The sequence below is a fragment of the Sphaeramia orbicularis genome, chromosome 13 (genome assembly GCF_902148855.1).
Source record: "Sphaeramia orbicularis chromosome 13, fSphaOr1.1, whole genome shotgun sequence".
Classification (NCBI taxonomy): domain Eukaryota; kingdom Metazoa; phylum Chordata; class Actinopteri; order Kurtiformes; family Apogonidae; genus Sphaeramia; species Sphaeramia orbicularis.
This window is the reverse complement of record NC_043969.1, coordinates 48,142,860-48,166,061: the sequence shown is the minus strand read 5'-3', so window position 1 is coordinate 48,166,061 and position 23,202 is coordinate 48,142,860. Positions and strand designations below refer to the sequence as shown.

The following is a 23,202-nucleotide window of genomic DNA, read 5'->3' as shown; positions in this document are numbered from 1 at the left end:
TTTATTCACAGTAGAACATTGAAAATGTGTCAAATGTTGCATCATGACCAGTGTCAAACTTTTCAACAACTTTTGATCATCATTTTTTAGAAAAAAAGACAAGAAACAAAATTAGAATTAAGTTTAAAAATTTGTGACAAAACTACAAAAAAATTATCAAAATTAATTAACAAAATGGACAAATTGACCAACAAAAAAAGCAAAAAGGAACAAAACAATTGACAAAATGGAAAAAAAGATGTAGTGTAAAAGACTTAACTGTTACGTCCTGTGTCATTAGTGTGATGGTTACAAACTGCAAAAAAAAAAAAAAAAAAAATGGGACAAAAATCACATATTTAAGCCAAAACGGAGGACTTCCTGTTGGGTTTAAGGTGTGGCTCCAGGAGGTTTTGATATGAAACTTACCAAATCTAAAGGAACTTGATGTATTTATAGAGGACGGGTTTGGCCAAAACAGAGCAAAAATTACATATTTGAACCAGAAACAGAACAGAAACAGCGCACTTCCTGTTGGGTTGATGGGGGTTCATTCATGCATCTGAACCTGATTCATGCTCAAACCAAGTTTTGTAGGTCAAGGTCAAACCTCATGTGGTAAAACATTAAAGCTTCCTGCGTTACCGTGGCAACATCATTCAGCGAAAAGTCAGTATCTGTTCATTTTAATTGCATTCAAGTACTTTAAATGATAATCATCGAATGCGAAGTAGGTGGAGTTTATTCTGTAGGAAGAGACTGATAAAGACAAAAACGGGATAAAAATCACATGTTCGTGACTAAACTGAATAAACATGCAGCTTTATGGGTTAATTAGTGCAAAATACTGTACATGTTGTGGACACTGGAAAAGAACTGAGGACAAAATGTTGTGGATAAAATCTTAATATAATAGCAGACCATATATTTAATGCACAGGGTGTGATTCTAGACTATTTTCAAGATCTGATTCCAGAAAAACCAGACCAGATTTTGACAATTTGACTAAACCTGAGGATGAAAAATGTGAAACTCATTTCTGATTTACTATATTTGACATCACAGCATCGTCCTCTAGGTCCAATGGGCTCCAATGCAGTGATTTTTGACATATTTAATGTAATTTTACCCCTAAATGTCGCAGCTAATCTCCTAAATTCTCAAGTTTTTTCACATCCAGTCATCCATATGTACCCAGAAATAAGATGGAATTAGAAACATGATGCGATCGCAGTTTTATCTCGTCGTTTTCAGCCATTTTATGAACCTGTTTTGACTTGGTTCTACAGTGTGTGGGCGCAAGGCCTGTGTTTGCACCTACTTTTGATTAATTATGCATAAATCTCTCTATAGAAATGTGGATTCTGCAAAAAAAAAAAAAAAACTCAGAGGACTGTATAAACGTCTGATCGCTATAATTATCCCGAAGGAGGCATGGCGTCCCTGCACATCCACATCCCCTGGAACGCACAGAGGATGAAAAAAAAAAACACCCAGCGAGGGGGAAACATACGCAAGAATAATGCAACACCAGCGCCCAAACACAAAGAAAGAAGACGCCAACTTCTCTGGGCTTTTGTTAAATATTCATCTCCATGGATCTTCGTTGGATGCTGGTTTTTGGCGCATGTGGCGATGTTTTCTGCATCAGAGACGAACAGTCGATAGACAGAAACAATGCCAGGACGGACCGATCAATACACGGCAATCATGAAGAGAGGATGATAATCATGCTTTAAACAGACTTGGACGGTAATCAATGGCTGCGCTAATTGTGTTTGTGTTTTTGCCGCTTAGATTGACTTTACAATCAGCTGCGAAATTAACTCAACGGAAAAAATGAGACTAAAATGAATCCTGTTCTTTGTTGTTTTTTAAAAATACCTGGTCCAAACAGAGCAGGAAGGAAAAAAAAAAGAAAAGAATCTACAGCCAGAAAAAAAATTTAGTCTAATGAGTAAAATGTAAAAGGTGATGAATGTAAAGGAAAGGAAGGAGAAAAGAGTGAGAGGAAGGAAGGAAGGAAGAAAGGAAGGAAGAGAAAGGTAGAAGGGAAGGAAGGAAGGAAAAAGAAAGAATTAGAAAAGAATGATGGAAAGACCAGAAGGAAAAAAGGAAGGAAAGAATAAAGAGGAAGGAAAAAAGGATTAAAGAAATAAAAAGTTCGGAAGTAGGGAAGAGGAAAGAAAGAAGGAAAACAAAAGTAGGAAGGAAGACAACTTTATATTAGGAGGAAACCAGGAAAGAAGGCGGTATTGAAGGAAGAGAAAAGAAAGAAGGAAGGAAGGAAAATAGAAAACAAAAAGAAATAAGTAGGAAAACGGATTTAAGGAAAGACAAGAAGGCAAAAAAAAGAACGAAGAAAGGAAGTTAAGAAGGAAGAGCAGAAGCAAGAGGAAGGAAGGAAGAAAGGATTGATGGAAACAAAGGAAGAAGAGAACAAGGAAAGAAAGAATGAAGAAAGAAAAATATAAGGAAGGAAGGATGGAAGGAAAATTAACCAGGGAGGGAGGAATGATTGAGGGAAGGAAGAACAGAAGAAAAAGGCAAGAAAGAAATGAGGACTGAGGGGAAAAAGAAAGGGGGAGGAAAGAGAACTGGAGCTAGGAAGGAAAAAAGGACCTAAGGAAGGATAGAGGGAAGGATAGAAGGAAGGACTGAAGGAAGGATGGAAGGATGGAAGGAATGACTGAAGGCAGATTCTGAGCGGCTGTTGTGGTCGACCCTGAGTCTAAGAGCTGATATTTAGTCTGTAGACAGAGGGTACCCCCCCCTCTTAATGACCCCTCCCCATCACTCTTCAGTCTATTTATACCATGTGACAGAGGACGCTAAATGGGCCGGTGCGTTTAATGGCACTGGGAATCCAGAGCTCCAGGTGACCTTTGGATCCACGTCATTACTTAGAATTTAAAAAAAAAAAAAACAGCAGAAACTTCAGACACAAAATACTGTAAAAAAAAAAAAAAAAAAAATTAACAAAGCAACAAATAAAGTATGAAAATAACAAGAAAACAACGGGCTTATGATTCAGTCAATGCAAAAAACTTTAGTTGTTCTCAGGCACAATTTAACTCAATTAAAGAAATCTAAGAAAACAAAGAAAAAACAAATTAGATTAGACTAATCTTTTATTGACCTTCAGGAAATTAAGGTTCAAGTAGCAGAACCACATTGTATGCAAAAATAATAATAATAATGATAATAATAATAACAATAATAATAATAATAATCATTGTAATCATAAGACATTATCCTCTATCTCAGCCTCATAATATATTATAAATAATATAATATAATAATAATAAATGAAAAAGAATCTGCTACAGTGAAAAAGAACAACAAAACATAACATAACATAATATAATAAATAATAAAAAGAACAACTATGTCCTATAAATAACGTGACTTCATGGATAAGATGATGTAAATAGGATGTGACAGAATGTAAACATGCGTTGTGCATTATGGGTAATTTTATATTTACCATTGTTATTGCAGAGGTAGCAATGAATGAATAAATACAAATAATAATCGTAAGGTGCATGTTTGTTTTAAAGGATAAATGTGAGTGTTTCGTCTGAACTGAAGGTCAGAAGGTCAAGTGTTGTGGTGAAATCTGACCGACTTCCCCTGAATGTGACGCCAGCCTCACTTTGAATCTGACCCACGACCACAAACATCGCACATCTGAGACATCCTCCGACAGACAAACCGTCACCGCTCTGCCTCTAGTCCTGGGCCTGGGATTCATTTGTCACCGGCTGTCGGACCATGTGGCGTCGGGGTTTGGGGTCCAGCTCTGGGACCGGATGAAGGACGACGAAGACAGACGTGGAAAAACAGCGGCGTTTCACGGTGGCAGATGGATGAGGACGACCAGGAACGAACGTCCGGAAAACGCAAGACCATCTGAGGTGTCATTAGTCAACAGCGAAGAAACAGCTGCAGATGGAGAGAAAAACAAAAGGAAGGAAGGAAGAGAGGAAGAGAGGAAGGAGACACCGAAGGAAGAAAGAGCAAAGAAGGAAAAAAGGATGGAAGGAAGTAAAAAGGGAGGAAGGGAGGAATGATTCAGGGAAGGAAGAACAGAAGAAAACTAAACAGGAAGGAAGGAAGGAAGAGACACTGAAAGAAGAAAGGGCAAAAAGGAAATAAGGATGAAAGGAAGGAAGAAGAAGGGAAGAAGGGAGGAATGATTTAGGGAAGAATGAACAGAAGAGATATTGTAGAAAGGAAGGAAGAATGGAAGACACTTAGGAGGAAAGAGAACTAGAAGGAGGAAGGATAGAAGGATAAAAGGAAGGAAGGAAGGAGACACTGAAAGAAGAAAGAGCAAAAAGGAAATAAGGATGGAAGGAAGGAAGAAAAAGGGAGGAATAATTCAGGGAAGGATGAACAGAAGAGAAATTAAAAGAAAGGAATGAAGCAAGAGAAATTTACAAGGAAAGAGAACTAGAAAGAGAAAGGATAGAAGAAAGGAAGGAAACAGAAAAAATAGGGAAAAAGAATTGAGGGAAAGACGAGAAGACAAAAAAAGGAAGGAAAAAACAAAGGGAGGAAGGAAAGAAGGAAGACAGAAGGGAATGAAGAAATAAAGAGGAAGGAAAGAAGGAAGGAAATAACGATGGAATGAAGGAAAGATAAATGTAGGAGGGAAGACAACTAGGAGGAAGGAAGGAAGGAAAGAAAGAAACAGTAGATAAAAAATTGAAGGAAAGACAAGACAAAAAGAGGAAGGAAAGAAGGAAGAAGAGGAAAAAACAAGAAAGTGCTCAGAGGGATTGAAGGAAGAAAGAAGGAAATAAGGATGGAATGAAGGAAAAACCAGAGGAAGAGAAATGTAGGAGGAAGGAAGAGGAAAGGAGGAAGGATAGAAGAAGGTACTGAAGGAAGGGATGAAGGAATGAAGGGAAGCCGACCTCTGACTGGAGGAAACAGCTGCTGATACAAAGACAAACATTCGCCGGCGTCTTTAAACTGATTTACGAGGCTGAATCGTCCTGAGCTCTGACATGACATCGACAGGACAAGAATTTACTGAAGGATTTTATGACGTTTATTATTCGCCTCGTGGCGACGCTTGTAAAAACACAGCGAGCGTCGTGTTGACACGGCAACACGTCCTCCGGTTACGACGACGGAGACGTTCAGTCCAAACGACGAGGAGTCAGATAAAAACATGAGGTTAAAGACGAGTTTATACAGAAAACAGGAAATAAAAGAGGCAAGAAGAAAAGTTAATAATGAAAATGAAACATGGTCGTATGAGAATCAAATAAATAAATAATAATAATCAGAATAAATTAATGAAAAAAGTATACATTTTAGAGGGTATTTTGATCATAAAAATAATAAAAATAAACTTTAAAATGAATAAATGTCAATAAAATAACCAAAAGGAATAAAATAAGCAACATAATAAACACAAAATTAGCAAAAATGATCAAATTACTCTTAAAATGAAAAAAATTTTACAAAATAATGTAAAACAAAAATCAGTAAAATGATAACTTGAAGAAAATGAACAGAAATAATTAATTTTTTTTAAAAAAAATGTGTAAAAATAAAAAAAATTATCATGATTTTTAAAATGACCAAAAGTGTGACTACTATAAAAAAAAATGGACAAAAATGTACTAAAGAATTATCAAAAATAATCTTTAAAATGAACAAAAATATCAATAAAATAACCAAAGAAGAGCAAAATAAATAACAAAATGAACAAAAATGATCAAATTAATCTTTAAAATGTAAAAATATGAACAAAATAATCAACAACAAAAACAAACCTCAGTAAATAAATAAACCAGTAAATCAACGTGAAGAAAATGAATGAAATAATAATAAAATTACTTGCAACAGCATGCACAAAAATGATTAAAATATCACAGTAATTAACAAAAGGATGAAAAGTCAATAAAGTAATCTACACAAACAACAAAAATCAGCAAAACAATCAGTAAAATTAACCAAAAATGAATGAAATACGTAAAATAAATACAAAATGATCAAAGTAAAACATGAAAAATGAACCAATAATAAACGTCTTAGTCTTTATTTTAATTTTACTCAGTAGGTTTACAGTTTTCCTCAGGTCACATGACGCCTCGTTAACCCTCACCATTCGTTACATAAGACCTTCCTGTCATTTGGGCGTGGAAGGCTTCACGTCCTGCGGTTTGTTTCATTCTGAGGTTTTTAAATTCTCACCGCCGGCTCCAAACCTGACCTCAGGTCTGGACGGTTTCCGGCCCCTCCCTCTGTGACCTTTCACCTCCAGGGGGGACACCTGTTTCCTACTTCCTGTTATTGCAGCCTTACACAGGAAGTGGCTCTTACAGAAAACATGGAGAAACGACACAGACACAGAAATATGTTAAAAAAATAGAATAAAAACTGCATTTGTCTTAATTTAATTCAGTTTTCAGGTCAAATGTGGACATAATATAAAATAAAATGATAAATAATGTGGTATTTTCATGTTCTGTTGCTGAAAAAAAAAGAAAGTTCAATTGTTCAAAATTAAATGAAACAAATAAAATAATAAATATAAGGAAACAAAATTTAACAATATAATGGTCAAATAATTAACATTTGATTTAAAAAAAAAAGAACAAAAATCAGCTAAATAATTAATATAATTAACGAAAACAAATGAAAATTTCTGAAAATAACCAACAAAATGTCAAATCAATAAATAAAAAAAAAAAAAGAAAGAAATAACCAACAAAAACAATAATAAACAAAATAATACATAAAATGACCAAAAGTGTGAATAAAATAACCAACAACTAAATAAATAAATAAATAAAGATAACCTCATATGCCCTAAAAAACTATAAAATTAATCTTTAAAATGGACAAAAATTTATAAAATAACCAAAAACAAAAATTGATAAGAAAAAAGAAAAAAAAAATTGGTAAAATAATTGCATCAAGAAAATGAGCAAAATAATAAATAAAATGACCCAAAAGGAACCAAAAAATGGAAAAAAAAAAAAAATTACTATAATGATTTTTAAAATGACCAGTAGTTTGATTAAAAAGAAAGTTACCAAAAATGGTCAAAATAAGAACAGCAATAATCAACAAAATAATCAATAAACTGAACAAGAAATTGCCCAAATAATTATCAAGAAAATGAACATATTAATAAAAACCACAAACAAGAAAATTAAGAATTAAATAAATGAGGAACAGTAAACAAGTTATTTAAATGAAGAGCAAATATTAACAAAATACAGAACTAAAATAAACTAATTAATTAATTAATTAAAGGTCCTCTGGGTGTTTTTTATCCAAACTCTGATCAGTTCGTCTCCGTCTTCCTGAATCTCTGCGGTCAAACCTTGAACACTTTCCAGAACATTGATTCTTGTTTATCTGCTGATAAACGTTGGTGCTGAAGTCGACACTTCCCATCGTCGCCGTGACCCGGTGCGTTCACAAACCGGAGATTGGCATCGACCTTTGACCTCTGCACCGACAGGACATCGCAGTCAGCAGCTGGACGTTCGCCAACACCGTCCTGTCACCGATACGAGGGCGAGGAGGACGGAGGGAAACTGGAAACGGAATCAAATGAACAAAATGAACAAAACGGACAACAGAGTGAACAACAATGAAAAAAAAATGGGTAAAATGATCAATAAAATGAATAATATATAAACAACAAACAAAAAAACAAACAACAAAAATAAACCAAAAAAAAACCTATGAAATTAACAGAAATGAACAAAATGAGTAACTAAGTAGGCCTAAATAAAAAAATCAACAAATTCATCTTTAAAATGAACAAAATAATCCACAACAAAAACAAAACTCAGTCAAATGATCAATAAAACGTATACAGTATAAACAACAAACATAAAAAAATCACAAAAATCAACAAACAAAATTATAAAATTAACCAAAATGACAAAACTGTAGGTAGTAAATTTTAAGAAATGAACAAAACAAGCCACAAAATTAATAAGCGAAAAAAAAGATCAAATTCATCTTTAAAATGAACAAAATAATCCAGAACTAAAACAAAACTCAATAAAATCATCAATAAAATGAAAAAAAGAACAAGTAATAAATATAATTACCCCAAAATGAACAAAAATAAGCTCAAAATTATGAGAATTGTTTTTAAAATGTCCAAAAGTTTGAATAAATTAACCAACAAAACAAATAGAATTTAAAGAAATGATCAAAATGACCTTGAAGCCTTGAAAAATGCCAAAGACACAAAATAAGCAAAAAATTATCAAATTCATTTGTAAAATGAACAAAAATGAACACAAAATTATCAGTTATTTTTAAAATGTCTAAAAGTTTGAATAAAATAACCATAAACAAATAAGTATATTTTTTTAAATGATCGCATTCATCTTTAAAATGAACAAAGAAGAACAAAATCATTTTTAAAAAATCAGTAAAATCATCAATAACATGAAGAAAATGAACAAAACAGTCAATAAAATGAGCTAAAAGGAACCAAATAAGTGACTAAAAAACCAAACAAACAAACATGATTTTAAAGAATTACAGTAATTAACAAATTACTGTGATTCGCCGCCGACTGCCTCATAATCACGTTCTTTGTGGCTGGAGCAGGGGATTGTGGGTAGGCAGGAGATGAAGATGTCACATGTGATAGAACAGGTTCAGGTTTGTGTTCGACCTTGTGTTCGAGGATGTTTTTATGAATAGAGAGAAAAAGAAAGGAGAAATAAAAGGTTTTAAAGCTGTGAAAGAACATGAGACATGATGATGGAGGAGACGAGGAGGTGAACAAAGACGACGAAAAGAAAGAAATTCAACAGATGGAAAAAGAATATATATAAAAGAGAAAAGTGAGGAAAGAACGGTGAAGAGGAAGAGGACGAGGGGAGGAGGATGAAGAAGAGGAGATAGAGGAGGAGGGGAGGAGGAAGAGAAGGAAAAGGAGGAGGAGGAAGAGGAGGATGAAGAAGAGAACGAGGGAAGGAGGAGGAAGAAGAGAAGATAAAGGAGGAGGAAGAGGAGGAGGAGGAGGGGAGGAGGAGGAGGAGGAAGAAGAGGAGATAGAGGAGGAGGAAGAGAAGGAAGAGGAGGAGGAGGAAGAAGAGGATGAAGAGAAGGAGGAGGAAAAGGAGGGGAAGAGGAAGAAGAGGATGAGGAAAAGGTGGAGGAGGAGGAGGGGGAGGAAGAGGAGGAGGATAAGGGGGATGTAGAGAAGGAGAAGGAAGAGGAAGAAGAGCGTGAGGAAAAGGTGGAGGAGGATGAGGGGAAGAGGAGGAGGGGAGGTGGATGAAGAAGAGGAGGATGAAGAGGAGGAGGATGAAGAGGAGGAGGAGGAAGAGGCCTCATTAGCGCAGAATCAGTGGGATTTAACGACAGTAGATGTGATCATTAGCGCCTCGGATCAGACGCCGCTGTTTATCCTCCCGATTCTCACCAAAGTGCAGAGGATGAAAGGGCTCATGGGTAAAAAATAAATAAATAAAACGCCTGTTCCTTTCCTCCCTCATCTCTGTTTTTGTTCCTCAGACACAAGGAGACACTGACAAATGAAACGAAAACCAAGACTTAAGTCAGCGGTAAACTGCGAAATGGGAAAACGACGTTCGGATTCATTGGGATGAAGCGAAAATACGTGAAGAAACGTCGGATTACACTCAAACGCCTCGTCGTTAATTTACACATTTCACTTAAAACTCATTGTTGTGTCGTTCTGTTTGTAGGTCAATGTGAAAATGCTCATTGATGCATCTTTTTTTGGTTAAAACTGTTGGTTCTTCTATGGCATCAAATTAATAATAATAATAATAGAAATATTTTTATCCAGAGTCCAAATGATTTTTCTTTCATATTGAAATCGACAGATAAAATTGAAAACATGAGCTGACTTCATGTTGGACTGAGGACAGACTCCCTCTAGTGGAAATACATGATAAAACAGCATGGAGGCGCTAGTTGTTAGCATGCTAACAGCTATTAGCTAAACAAAAGTCAGTAAAATAATCAAAAAGATGAAGAAAATGAACAAAATAATTAATGAAGTGACCCAAAAGGAACCAATAATGAACAAAACGAATCATAATGATTTTTAAAAAGATGAAGAGTGTGAATAAAATAACAAAAAAATGGACAAAAACAAACCAAAACTGTTAAAAAATAATCTCTAAAATTACTTAAAATGTCAATAAAATAACAAAAGAAATCAAATGAGCTACAAAAAATAGAAAAAATTATCAAATTAATCTTTAAAATGGACAAAAATAGTAAAAACAAAGATTAATAAAATTTAACAAAATAATGATTAATAAATAATAATAATTCACTCAAAATTCTATATTAAAAAATCAGAAAGAACTCATGGAAAACCTACACTTTATGAGGTGTCTTTGAACGCACCATGGCGAGCATCTCCATCACGAGTCACCAGAGGATTTATTCGCCCGTTGCTTCACAGACGGACGTAAAAGAGGTGAAAGAGATAAAGCAGAGAGTAGGAGGAAGATGACAGAGGAGGAGAAAAATAACACCGACTCCCAGGGGTCAGTGTCGCCATGGAAACAGAGCTGCAGCATCCAAAGGCGATTGGACAGGATGAGGCACCGGCACGTGGTCACATGGTCACATGGTCAGACGATGCAGGTTTTCAGGTTACATGTGTGAACACAAAGGCGGACTTAGTGGGACCAGGACCAGGAAGAGGGGGACCTGGACCAGTAAGAGCAGGATCAGGACCACGAAGACAAAGACCAGGACCAGGAAGAGAGGGACCAGGAACACAACGACAAAGACCTGGACCAGGACCACAAAGACCAGAACCAGGAAGACCAGGATCAAGACCACGAAGACCAGGAACAGTAAGACCTGGACCAATACCAGGACCGCAACTATGAAGACCAGGACAAGAAAAATAAAAAGAATAAGCAAAAGTGATTAAATAAAAGAAATATTCTTTTTCATATTATTATTTATATCTTTTTGTCCCTTTTGTTGTTTTAATGTGACATAAATAAACCTGACGTTGGTTTATCGTGTTCCTTTGGTGGTTCCTTTTTTCTGTCTGTATCAGATCTTTGTTCAGGTGGTTCCATGTGGTCCAGGTGGTTCCATGTGGTCCAGGTGGTTCTATGTGGTCCAGGTGGTTCTGGTCTGTGTGAACCCAGTCCATCTTTCATCTCTTTTCTTCTTCTTCTTCTTGTCGTCCACAGGCCAAGCTCATCGTCCCCAACAGCACGGCGGGGCTCATCATCGGTAAAGGCGGAGCTACAGTCAAGGCGGTGATGGAGCAGTCTGGGGCGTGGGTGCAGCTTTCCCAGAAGCCCGAGGGCATCAACCTGCAGGAGCGTGTGGTCACCATCAGTGGCGAGCCCGAGCAGAACCGCAAAGCCGTGGAGATCATTGTGCAGAAGATCCAGGAGGACCCGCAGAGCTCCTCCTGCCTAAACATCTCCTACTCCAACATCACAGGGCCCGTCGCCAACTCCAACCCCACCGGATCCCCGTACGCCAACTCCACTGAGGTCATGCCGGCCGCCGCTGCCGCCGCCGCCGCCACAGCCTCGTCCCTGCTGGGCCAGGCCGGGCTGGCGGGGGTCGGGGCTTTCCCCACCACCATGTCCAGCCTCTCGGGTAACGACCTTCTGGCCATCACCTCCGCCCTCAACACCCTGGCGAGCTACGGCTACAACACCAACTCCCTCGGCCTGGGGCTCAACCCCGCCGCCGCCTCAGGGGTGTTAGCCGCCGTCGCAGCTAACGCCAACCCTGCAGCGGCCGCTGCAGCTAACTTATTAGCGTCCTACGCCAGTGACGCATCCACCAGCGCAGCTCATCCAGCGGCCGGCCTCGGGGGCTTCTCCTTGGGGTCGCTCGCCGCTGCCACGGGCGCCACCAACGGCTACCTGAGCGCCGCGTCGCCTCTGGTGGCGTCGTCTCTACTGGCCACGGAAAAGCTTGCGGAAGGAGCGAAGGAAGTGGTGGAGATCGCCGTCCCGGAAAACCTGGTCGGTGCCATCTTGGGGAAGGGAGGGAAGACGTTAGTGGAGTACCAGGAGCTGACCGGCGCCCGGATCCAGATCTCCAAGAAAGGCGAGTTCATCCCCGGAACCCGGAACAGGAAGGTGACCATCACGGGTTCCCAGGCCGCCACGCAGGCCGCACAGTACCTGATCAGCCAGCGAATCACCTACGAGCAGGGGGTACGCGCCACCAACCCACAGAAGGTGGGCTAAACCTGACAGCCAATGAGAAACGAGGAGGAAAAGAGGAAAAAGAAGTGGGGGCTTTGGGGGAGGAGTTTAAAAAATAGTAAGAGTGCGAATAATGGAAGGAGAGAAGAGCAAGAATGTCGGAAGGAATCGTCTTTGCCGTTTTCTTCTGCGTGTTTTCAGTATTCTCTATTAAAAAAAAAAAATCTGACGCGAAGCAAAAATGTGCTGAGAAGACGAGGAGGGAGAGGAGTGAGATATCACGCTGAAAAACCAAGAAAAAAATGTGTAAAATGTAAATAAGGTTTTATTACTTAACGTCTTGACCTTTGGGGATTTTTTATTGTTTGGTTTTTGTTCTGTTGGTTGTTTCGTGTATTGTGTGGACAACGCTGAATGCCATGTCGACAGGCTGTGACGCCTCAGAGGCTACAGGAGGCAGGGGGAGGTGGGGGCGGGGTTAGACGGGGGCAGGCGAGGGGGGTGAGGGTTTACGGGGTGCAGCCCTCCGCCCCCCCTCCACCTTCCCCTTCATGGAAACACCCCTGGCCCCTCCCTCCCCCTGCAGCCCACAACCCGTCACCCTCCTGTGGGGTTTTTGTTTTTCTTCTAGTTTTTGTTCCCCCCCTCACACCCCTTACCCCCAAAACCCCAAAAAGCCCCTGTCACTACTTGCCCCGCCCCTTGCCCCGCCCCCTCGGCCCTTTTACAAAGGTTTTATAATGAGTAAGACTGCAAACTTCAGCCTGATGTGTGACAGAAGAAACACCCAGCCCACTCCCCCCACACCTATTATTACTATTATTATTATTATCATTATCAAACCACCCCTCCCTCCACCCCCCCACCCGCCCTCCACCCCCCCTGGAGAAAGGATAAAGTGAAACTGGGTGAGATCCAGCTGGGTGTTTCTTCTGTCGGTGACACCCCCCTATAAGCCCTGTGATGTATCCCACAAGCAGTGCAGCGCCGCAGGGGTGTTACGGCACGTACCCCCTCCCCCGCCGTCGCCGCCCTCCCCCACCCCCACCCCACCCCCCCTACCCTGTACGCGGCTGTAGTTTTTAAGATAGGATGCCGAGGCGCACGCTGATGACCTCATGTAGTGTTGAACAAGAAAAGACAAGAGTGATACTGTGCAATCTGCGGCAAAACACACAGGATCTTTGCAGGATCTTATTAATGTCTCTAATGTCATTATTATTACGGTAGAATCATCGCCATCGTCGTTATTTATTAATGAATTCACCCATGCGAGCTCAGTTGTTCTTCTTTTATTTTTAATCTGTGAATTCAGGTTGACATGAATGTAAATGAGACTATTTCTTGATTTGTTTTTTTTTTTGTTTTTGTTTTTTCTTTTATTTAAGTGGATTGAAGATGAATAGTAATGTCACATAGTGTAATATATGTCTTATTTAAGTCCAGTAAGAAAAAACGCCGCCCCAGGCATTAAGATAATTACAGTGAAGGATCATCTAATATATCCAGTCAAAGAGCAGAACAGGGAACGCACTCATGCACAGACACACTGAAGTAAAAACACTACCATGCCATATCTGGTGCTAGAAAAGGGAATCCACCATATCTACGAACAATACCGACGGCAGTGAATCCTCTAGATGAGCAGGGAAATCCAAGCCCCTTTTCCACCAACATTCCCAGGAACTTACTTTTATTGGTTAAAAAAACTCCTGGTAATTTGTGTTCCACCTTAAAGCTCTGGAAAATTAATTCAAATTAGGTTCATTTAAGTCCAGGCTGTTTTGAGTGTATTTTCTGAATGCGATCTTTAATGTATTCGACGGGCAGATTATTACGATGCACTCGTCGCTTATCTTCTTTTGCAAACGGTTAAAACACAAATGAAGTGAATCATGTAGACGTCGAAGTTTGCAGACGCCACTGGATTAAACATGTAAATGTGGAACGCTGCAAATGTGTTCCACCAATCAGTGTCCGTCATCATACAGCCCCGCCCCCAAGAATTCTGGGCATCTGAAAAGTCCCATCCACCCTTTATGAAGAAGTTTTTTCAGTAAAAGTTTGGGGGTCGAGGGCCGTTTTTCAAAGTTCCTGGTAAAGTTCCTTTGGTGGAAAAGGGGGGCTGATGTCAACCGGATCAGACCACAGGCTGCAGGGCACGGTTTAAGCCGCTCGATCCGACCTGGTTTTCATGCTTTTCTCATGCTCCGATGCTCTGTCGTAAAAAAAAAAAAAAAAAAAGCCCCAGCGATAGTTCTCGACTAACAAGCTGAATAATGGAGTCGAACTGAGACTGGGATGAACTGCTGCTGCTCAGCCTGTGGTTTCCCCCAAAACAAAAAAATGAAAAAAAAAAGAAGGAAAACCGAGCCACAGACTAGATGAAGCAAAAGCACTTAACGCAATGTACTACTGACAAACGCAAACAATGAGCGAGAGGTAACACTGAATGTTTTGGTCCAGGGTCGACCGCTGAATCTGCCTCCGCTGCGACTACACTTACTATTTTAAGGCAGCGTTCATATCAGTTAAAGCAGATAAACGGCCTCGCTGATCTTCGCCCTTATCGAGCGACCGTCCGACTGCCTCCCGATGAGGTCAAAGGTCAGACACGAGGGGTTTCCGACATACGTCCAGGGACTCGAGCTCGTTTCTGCCTCTGGTCTCCCATGGCAACAGGTTTTCTGCCCACGGAGGCTGCTGAAGATGCTGTTGTTTCTTTTGTTGTTGTTAATTTTTTTTCTGTTTGTGTCGTGTTTCTTTTTTGTTTTTTGTTGGGTTTTTTTTTTTACAATCGGAGTACACTGAATTTATTTGTTTTTTGTTTTTTTTTTTGTCTTAATGCACTGTGAAGCAAGGGAGCGGTTCTCTGGGCCTATGAGGTCAGGGATGTGTGATGTAGACGGCATTGTGACTGGATGGTTTCTGTATGGCAGGGAAAACAAACACATATATGAAATATATGTAGAATGCATATGAAGAACTTCACCACAGATCGATGTGTATCTGACGTACAAAAAAAAAGGAGGAGAAAGAGAGTAGGTCGATGAAGAGGATCAATCAATTGAGTTGAGATCAATCTACTTAACTGTTGGGTATTTTTTTTTTTTTTTTTTTTTTTTTTTTGAATCTGGAATCGAGGGCGGGATGTCGGGTGAGTGTTAGGTGTCCAGTAGCAGATTAAAAAGACTGGAACTAAGTCCAAATTTATCGCAGCTGTGTCTTTTTCATAAATTGACGTAATGTTTGCTGTGTATCCAAAGGGCAAATCCCTGGATTCGACAGGACTTGAAGCTACAAAACATAGAACATGCCAAAAAAAAATGAGGAGGGGGTGCATTTGATATTTGATATGATCCATCTGACATGTCAAAGATTAAAACACACACAAAAACAGGCAAATCTGACCTGAAATCCTCTACGAATGTGTCACTCTCTGTTGGAGCGCCAGTGAGGGTTTATCTCCACGTCTTGGTAAGGAGGCTTCTTTACTCCCATCTAACACCATCCACTCTCCTCACCCTCCCTCCACCCGTCCTCAGTCCTCCAGTTGCACTCCCATTCCTAACACCCCCCTCTCCTCCGACCACATCGCTCCATGGGTGACTATGTCTGGTGTTTTCTACGATCAATGCATGTCTGCTGCTTGCCCTGACAAACACAGATGATGATTATTACTAGTGCTATTGTGACGACTGAGGCTTTTGTTTTTTATCGGTGACGCCTCGATCCGTTTTGGGTCGTTGTGTGAAAGCAGTAGAAACGACCACACCTGCAGGGGGCGCCAGCGGCAAATACCTGTTGTTTTGGTCGGTGTGTTTCAGTGGACGATCCCAGGAGGAACGTGTTGATTTGGATTTAGTCGAAGATAGAACACGCACATGTGGTGAGGGTGGATTTTAACTGGATTTGGCTTCGTTTGTTTGTTTGTAGACGTTCTGAAGGTGATGATGTGCTTCAGTTCTGCTGCTGAACTCCACTGTGCTGCCGAATTTTAGCAACAAAATGAGCTGAGGAGGTTTTCCTTAAAGGGTTGGACTCATTCGGAAGCATTTTCTAGTGTTTTTACGGGATGTGAGGGGCAGCGTTTTGACATTTCATGAGCTAAACTGTTGTTGATCAGGGTTAAACTGAGACTAGAGCTGGATGATATGGACAGAGATACTACTATGATGGTTTCATAAATGTGCAGTTCTTTCTTTTACAGTTAAAAGACGGAAAGTTGGAATCACGGGTGAAAGTTTGGGAAATCAGGCAGAATTTTGTGGCTTCATGGTCAGAAAATGCAGACACCGTGAGCATTTCAGAGACATTCACAGCATCTTTAACTGTAATATGTGCATGAGAATGTTAACAAAATTAACCCCAATCACTAAAGACAGAATTTATTTTCTAACTGCTGCTAAACTCTACTGTGCTGCGAGATTTTAGCAAGAAAATTAACAGATAACATTTACTGTCAAGTGTTGGATTCATTTGAAAGCATTTTCTAGTATTTTTTGGCTTTTCAGGGCATTTTATGAACTAAAAATGTAGTTTTTCAGGGTTAAATTGAGACTAAAGCTGGATAAAAATGTTAATATGTGCGTATAATAAATGTCCAGTTATTTCTTTACAATTAAAAGCTGGAAAGAGTTATAGTCGTGGGTTAAAGTTTGGGAAACCTGATGGAATTTTGTGGTTTTCAGTAGGTCTTTATGGTCAGAAAATGTGCATTTTAGAAACACTCAAAGGATATTTAACAGTAAAATATTCAACATATGCATGAGCGAATGTGAACAAAATGAACCCAAATTTGCAAAAGTGAGGCTTTTATTTTCTACTTTTATTCACTACAAACCAGAGCAGGATGCAGCACAGTGCGTTTCCAGCAGGAGAAGCTCATGATTAGGTGAAAGTGGGTGAATACTGGACAGACTTCAGCTTCATCTCATCAGTTCAACGACAGAAGAACCTGCGTTTCTTTGTCCTTTTACACAGCAGCCAATCTCCTTTTGTTATCGTACTGTTAGGGCATGGAGATAAAAATGTGACGAGTACTGGAAGCAATACACGTAGTGGCATATCGTGGTGTCCTGTGTCTGCCGTAGGAGCTTCTGACTTTAGATGTTCGATAGGTTTACACCAGACAATTTTTTTAATTTGTGGAAAATGCTGCTATTTAATAATAACTGATGTACTAAAAATACAAGGTTAAATAAAACATATCGAATCTGTCCTTTAGCTGCAGAGGCTAGTCTCGAGTGGCAGTGTAATACATGCTCTGTTATAAGCTGATGATAAGTTCATAATAATAATAATAATAATAATAGTATAATTCTAACCTGAACGACTTAAACTTGTGCCAAAATAGGTCTTTACAGAGTGAAGCTGTAAATGTGTTGATTTAAACCACATTAGATAAGAGAAGACATACTTTTATATTAAGAAAATGTGAAAAGTGCCAAATGAACCATATTTATAACTCACATAGGAAATGGGAATATTCCCCGTGACAGTTTTTATTAAGAACCTGTTAGCGTAACGGACAAAGCGCCTCAGTATAGCAGTTTGTTTAAGCCCTCTTTGTTCCTGCCACAAGAGGAGGGAACCGCCATGTTAGCCATGTGTTAGCCAGTCCTCTGGGAAACTGCACTTCCCAGAATGCAACAGCACTATGACTCTGGGGCTAGAGGAATCAACATAGCGATAGGTTAGCATAACGATGCTAAAAACAATGTGACTAGATAGCATTCTTAAATACAGCCTTTTATAGTTACAATGAAAATGTATTTTGTGGAAATAGATGTTATCTTTTTTGCACGTCTATATTGCATGATATCCAAGTGAAGCGTGGACAAAAAAAAAGGAAAAAAATCAAAGAAGTAACAAAACAAAAAACAACTAAAAAAAAAAAAAATTAGGCAGTGTGTGTCGTTCATTTTCGGAGACGAATCTTTGCATGCCGATAAGGGTAGAGCATTTTGATATTGTTTTACACGCGTTCAGATGTTCGTTGTTTTCCGACTCATGTTATTTTGTCTAAATCATCCTCAGAGGGAAACGAACAAAACCTTTCCGAACAAACCTAAGACTATTTTACTACTTGCTAAGCGAGCTTGTACTAAAAGTTACTGTCTAACTTTAGAACAATAAATAAGTATGAGTTGCGTTTCCATGGTGACTGATGTCCATGAATGTACTCACCTCTGCATACGTTTGCATATCACTCCTCGAAACCATTGACGTGCACTAGAGGCTTCCGTGTGTTTTTCGCTGTGTTTTTGTACTCTAACATTACTAACCCTCGACCCTTCGCTGTGTCGAGCTCTCAGTAGTTGTTTGTCCTTTTAACCCCCCCCCCTCGTTGAACCCCCCCACCCCTGGCTCTGAGCTCTGGCTTGTCTTGTTGTTGATTATGCACCTTAACTGACCTCAGATCTGACACATGAAGGAGCGTCTGCGACCCCGACCACTGTGTTTCAACAGGAGAGAAGAGATTCAGAGGTGCCCCCCAACCCACTCAACGCCCCCCCCACCCCCATGGGTCTGTCCGTCTGCATCGGCCTCGCCGTCGGGGGCGTCTCTGCAGAATCTGGGACAGATTGTGTTTTCGCTCCCTGTTCAGTCCAAGGCTCTGATCTCAGGGAGAGAAACAACACTGAGCTCTGCCAGTGTTTTCACAGTGGTCGTGGTGTGAATCCTGACCCCCCCCACACACACACCCCCAGCCCCCACCCACTGCCTTTCACTTCACTCAGATCCATTGGCTTTAACAAAATCAGCACCACTTTATAATAAGACAAACCAAAACAAGGATTATTAGACTCAGAACATACATTATACATGTTACTGAGCATTTTATACAAATATATGAATGAGTTATTGGAATTTAACCCTTTGGAGTCTGTAATATAAATACTGTTTTTACCGTACCTGCTCATAGTCACCTCATATAATCTTATATCCAAAGTGTTGCATCAAAATGTGCAGAACAATCTAAGCTCTCAGTGGAATGAACTGTATTTTATTGGGTCCTGAGGCTGAAAACGTAGAATTCCAAATTTGAAAAAAAAGCAACATATCATATGAAAATGCACCTTTACTATGTGTGAATGGAAATTCGGAGATTACAGATTGATTTACCAGTTTGTTTTCTTCACAAAAGTAGTGTATCATATAAAGAAAAAATAGCCAAATGTCTTAATGGTTCTTTCTGAAATTATCAAATTTATAAGTTTAGGCAAAAAATACTGTGAATAATGAACTGTTTTTCATTGATTGTAACTGTTGATTCACCTTATGTTCATTAAAAACAGTGAAAACAGTGAATACATCCCATAATACTGCACTAAAATAAAACAACGTGCAGATTTAAGCTGAGCATCAGTTTAGCTTTAGAAAGTGTTTACAAAACAGCCAATTTTTTTTTTTATTTTAAAAGATTTAATACTCATAAATATGGAACCTTTTGGATTCCTCAGGTGGCTGATCCCAGTCTCTGAGCTGTGGACTGATGAGGAACCTGACTAATTACATTAATTAACCGATTATTGCGACAGTTCTTTCGACGCCGGCTCATTCATCGGCTGTTTGTGCAGCTGTAATGAGCCGCTGTGACCGCCGTGGGTCTTATTGTAAAGTGGTTTCCACCTCCGTCTCTCCTCTCCCGTTCTGGTTCTCATCCAGCCTCGTTTGGCTGTGTTGTCATGGTTACCCAAACGACCCGCTTCCTCCAAATCCACCCTTCGATTTCACCCCCGACTGCTCCTCGCGACTCGTTTGCACTAAACTCTGTGCTGTTACTGTGCATGGCAGGCCAGGCCGAGGTGGGGGGGGGTGGGCGTGGGGGGGTCCGTGTGCAGGACTACTGTAGATGTGTATTATTACTGTACCGTAGGTTGTGTATTTAGTCGTGCATGCTCCTCTTTCTTCTTTCTGTCTGCTTTCCAGGCTGTTGGTGTCTGTGTTGCGACGTAGCCGGCGAGCCATGTGTTTATGATTTTCCTATTTATTTATTTCTCTGTGATGTGTAGAGGAATGCAAACTCCCCCCGCACCCCCCACCCCCCTCACCTGCCCGCCAGGTGGACTCATTGCTTCTCAGTGGGTGTGTGGTTCTTCTCAGTCAGTCCTCAGATCTTGCTTTTCTGCCCGACCCCTCCCCATCCACACACTGCCACCTCACCCACAGCCACCCACACCCACCATCGACCCCTCAACAGATACTATGGGACCCCTCTCTTCGCCCCCCCACCCCCCCACCACTACCACCCCTCCCTGCCCCGACTCGGGCCCCATCGAAGCACCAGCAACTGTAGACTGCATTTGTCATATCACTGTTTTCTCTGTTCCTTCTTCTTGTTCTCTGTGGATTATTTTTTTTCCTGGTTTTTGATTTGTATTGTATGCTCTGTCTAACCTAGACCAGTTATAACAAAAATGCCATTTCTGTGTGTAGCCTGTTTACCCCTCCCTACCTTCTCTCTACACACACATATGAAAAAAAACACTCTTCCATGCCCTCTTTTTTGCACTTTCACTGCCCACTCCTCCTCTTCCTCCTCCTCCTCTTCCTCCTCCTCCTCCTCTTCGCCCAAACATACACCCACTCTTTCCTCCTCCGCCTCCCACGAGTCTCTTCTCTCGAGTGCCAAAATAGAACAGAGAGGAAAAAAAAAAGACAACAACACCAACAACAACAACAACAACTACCATTCCAAGCGTTTCTTTGAGTTGTTCTTGTGTGTCGGACATCCATCCTGGAAGCACCCATGAAGCCAGCATGCTCCGCCCTCATAACATGATGTCGCTCATGACGCCTCAACTGAACAGCACCTTTTGCCCCCCACCACCACCACCTCCTCCTCCTCCTCCTTCTCCTCCTCCTCCTCCTCCTCCTCCTCCTCCTCACCACCCCCCACAGAGCTAAACCCGACAAGGATTAACCCTCTGCAGGTTGGCTACCTACTGTCCTGCCTCTCAACCTAAAGCCCTACCGCTCATGCCAGCTGCTTTCTAATTCTGTCATCTCTTCAGCCTGTGGGACTTCATTGATTGTGTGCCATAGTGTTGGGGGCACCTTTCACTCTCCTCACCCCCCCCCCCCCTCCCCCTTCCCACCTCTTCCTCTATCTTTCAACCCCTCCTTTCTCTTGCTCTCGCTCCATTTGATTTTTCTCGATGGGAAAGATTCAAAAACTCCATTTTTCTAATGATGATTTTTTTTGTTGTCGTTTAACATCCAAACCCACGCACGCCGACACATGCACCGCCGCCGTGCGGTGGTGTGGGGAGTGTTTACGCACCGTCAGCTGCGCAGCCATCTGTCTTCTTGAACTTTTTGAACTTTCACCCCCTCATGAACTTTATTGACCTTCTTCCTCCTCCTCCTATACCCCCCTTCTGTGTTCATCCAACTGTTTTTTGGACGATAACTCTCCATTCCATCCCCAAAACCTCTCTGAGACTGTGCAATGCTAGCTGATATGATTGGATTTTTTTGTTTGTTTGTTTGTTGCTTATCATTGGGGACAATTCTCTGAGATATAAAAAGAACAAAAAAAAAAAAACATACGAAAGGAAGAAAAAAAACCATCTAAAAAAAAAAAAAAGAAATGCAGACAAACAAAAAAAAGAGAAAAAACACTAAACTGTTTCTCCACGATTTCATTTTTTTCTCTCTCATTGTAAATATTTTGTCAGATTTTTTGCCGAGCTGTAAAGAGAGAAGTGTTGAGCAGAACGGGGCCGGCAGCATAAAGAGGAAGTCGTGGGCGCAGTAGATGATCATTTTCATTCTCTGTATCTGATAGTTAGGTCTGCCTGTATAATCGGCTATGCTAGTTCTACTGTGTTAACCTGTGCTGTTGTTATTAGTGTTGATTTACCTACTGTATTCGCTGTTTAGCTTCCATGTCGGCTAGCAAACTCTTTAGATATCTGTGCTCATGGAGTAATAATACTAACCTTGAGAAGTAGTGCGAGCCATTCTCAACGTGTAGGCTTGTTTTTGTACATTCGTTGATGTTTTCCTGACAGTGAGTTGTAGTGGCGCTTGTAGTATCTTTTATCATCAAGCCATAGTTATTGAAAAAAAAAAGAAAAATGCTTGATCGTGTTTAGAGACATATCATCGTGGAAAACAACTCAGCTCCTCCAGGTTTTTGGAAGAAAACAAACAAAAAAAAAAAATCAATCAATCAATAAATACATAAATAAAGAACGCCGTCCTCCCAGGCGACCGGACCAGGAAGCTGAGCTGCTAACTTTTGTGCAATACAGTCCTAGTTTACATGACATAGATAGTTTATAGAAGCTCTGCAGGTGGATCGACCCCCGCCGCTGCAGAACCAAACCCGTCGCGTATCTCCACCTCGACATCCCAGACATTTTGAAAGTATTAAAGCGTGAGATTAGCCTCCACCATTTCATCGCATTGCTCTGAGCTCCACTCTTTGATTTATGCTGCCTGCCCCATCGCCCTGAGAACACCACATGAGCTATTTATTTCTCAGACTATTATTATTATTATACTATTAATAAATAACAACGCAACAAGAAAAAGGGAACGACTGGAAAAAGGTGGATTAATATTATTATTGTTTTGTTTTTATTTTTTAGTATTTTAGTGGTTGCTTTTAACAACATTCATTAACTGACTTAAAGAGTATTGAATATTTAATGTAATTGTAGCATTGTGTTTGTAAAGAGAAAAAAAACCTAGTGAGTTGTGTTTCTTGACTTGTGGATTACCAGTGAAGTGGGCAATCTAGTGCTAATATATATGAGGTCTTTTTTTAAGGATTCTTATTTTGCAACAGCAACAGCAGTCATTATAAATGTTCATTTTAGCATCACCTGTCTTCTGTTGTCTTATTCTTCACCTTCCACCACACTCTGCATCATCACAGTAACACATCGCAAGTCTGGGGGTGGGGCGTGAATGGGTGCAATCGAGTGTGTTCGTGAACGTACGTATGCGTGAGTTAACAACCTGTGCGTGTCTATGCAAAATATATATTAAATGTGTGTGCTTGAGTGTCGTGTGCGTGGGTATGAGTGGG

At 40.3% G+C, this 23,202-nt stretch overlaps 1 protein-coding gene across 2 annotated transcripts in view; it reads left to right on the top strand.

Moving 5' to 3' along the window:
• The window catches only part of nova2 (NOVA alternative splicing regulator 2), a 116,921-nt gene extending 93,926 nt beyond the window's left edge, over positions 1-22,995 (top strand). For both annotated transcript variants that reach the window (XM_030151203.1, XM_030151202.1), the window contains one exon: positions 11,175-22,995. In XM_030151203.1, coding sequence (XP_030007063.1) covers positions 11,175-12,197 — 1,023 coding nt within the window. In that variant the 3' untranslated portion in view covers positions 12,198-22,995. The remainder of the gene's footprint in view (positions 1-11,174) is intronic.
• Positions 22,996-23,202: the final 207 nt, after the last annotated feature.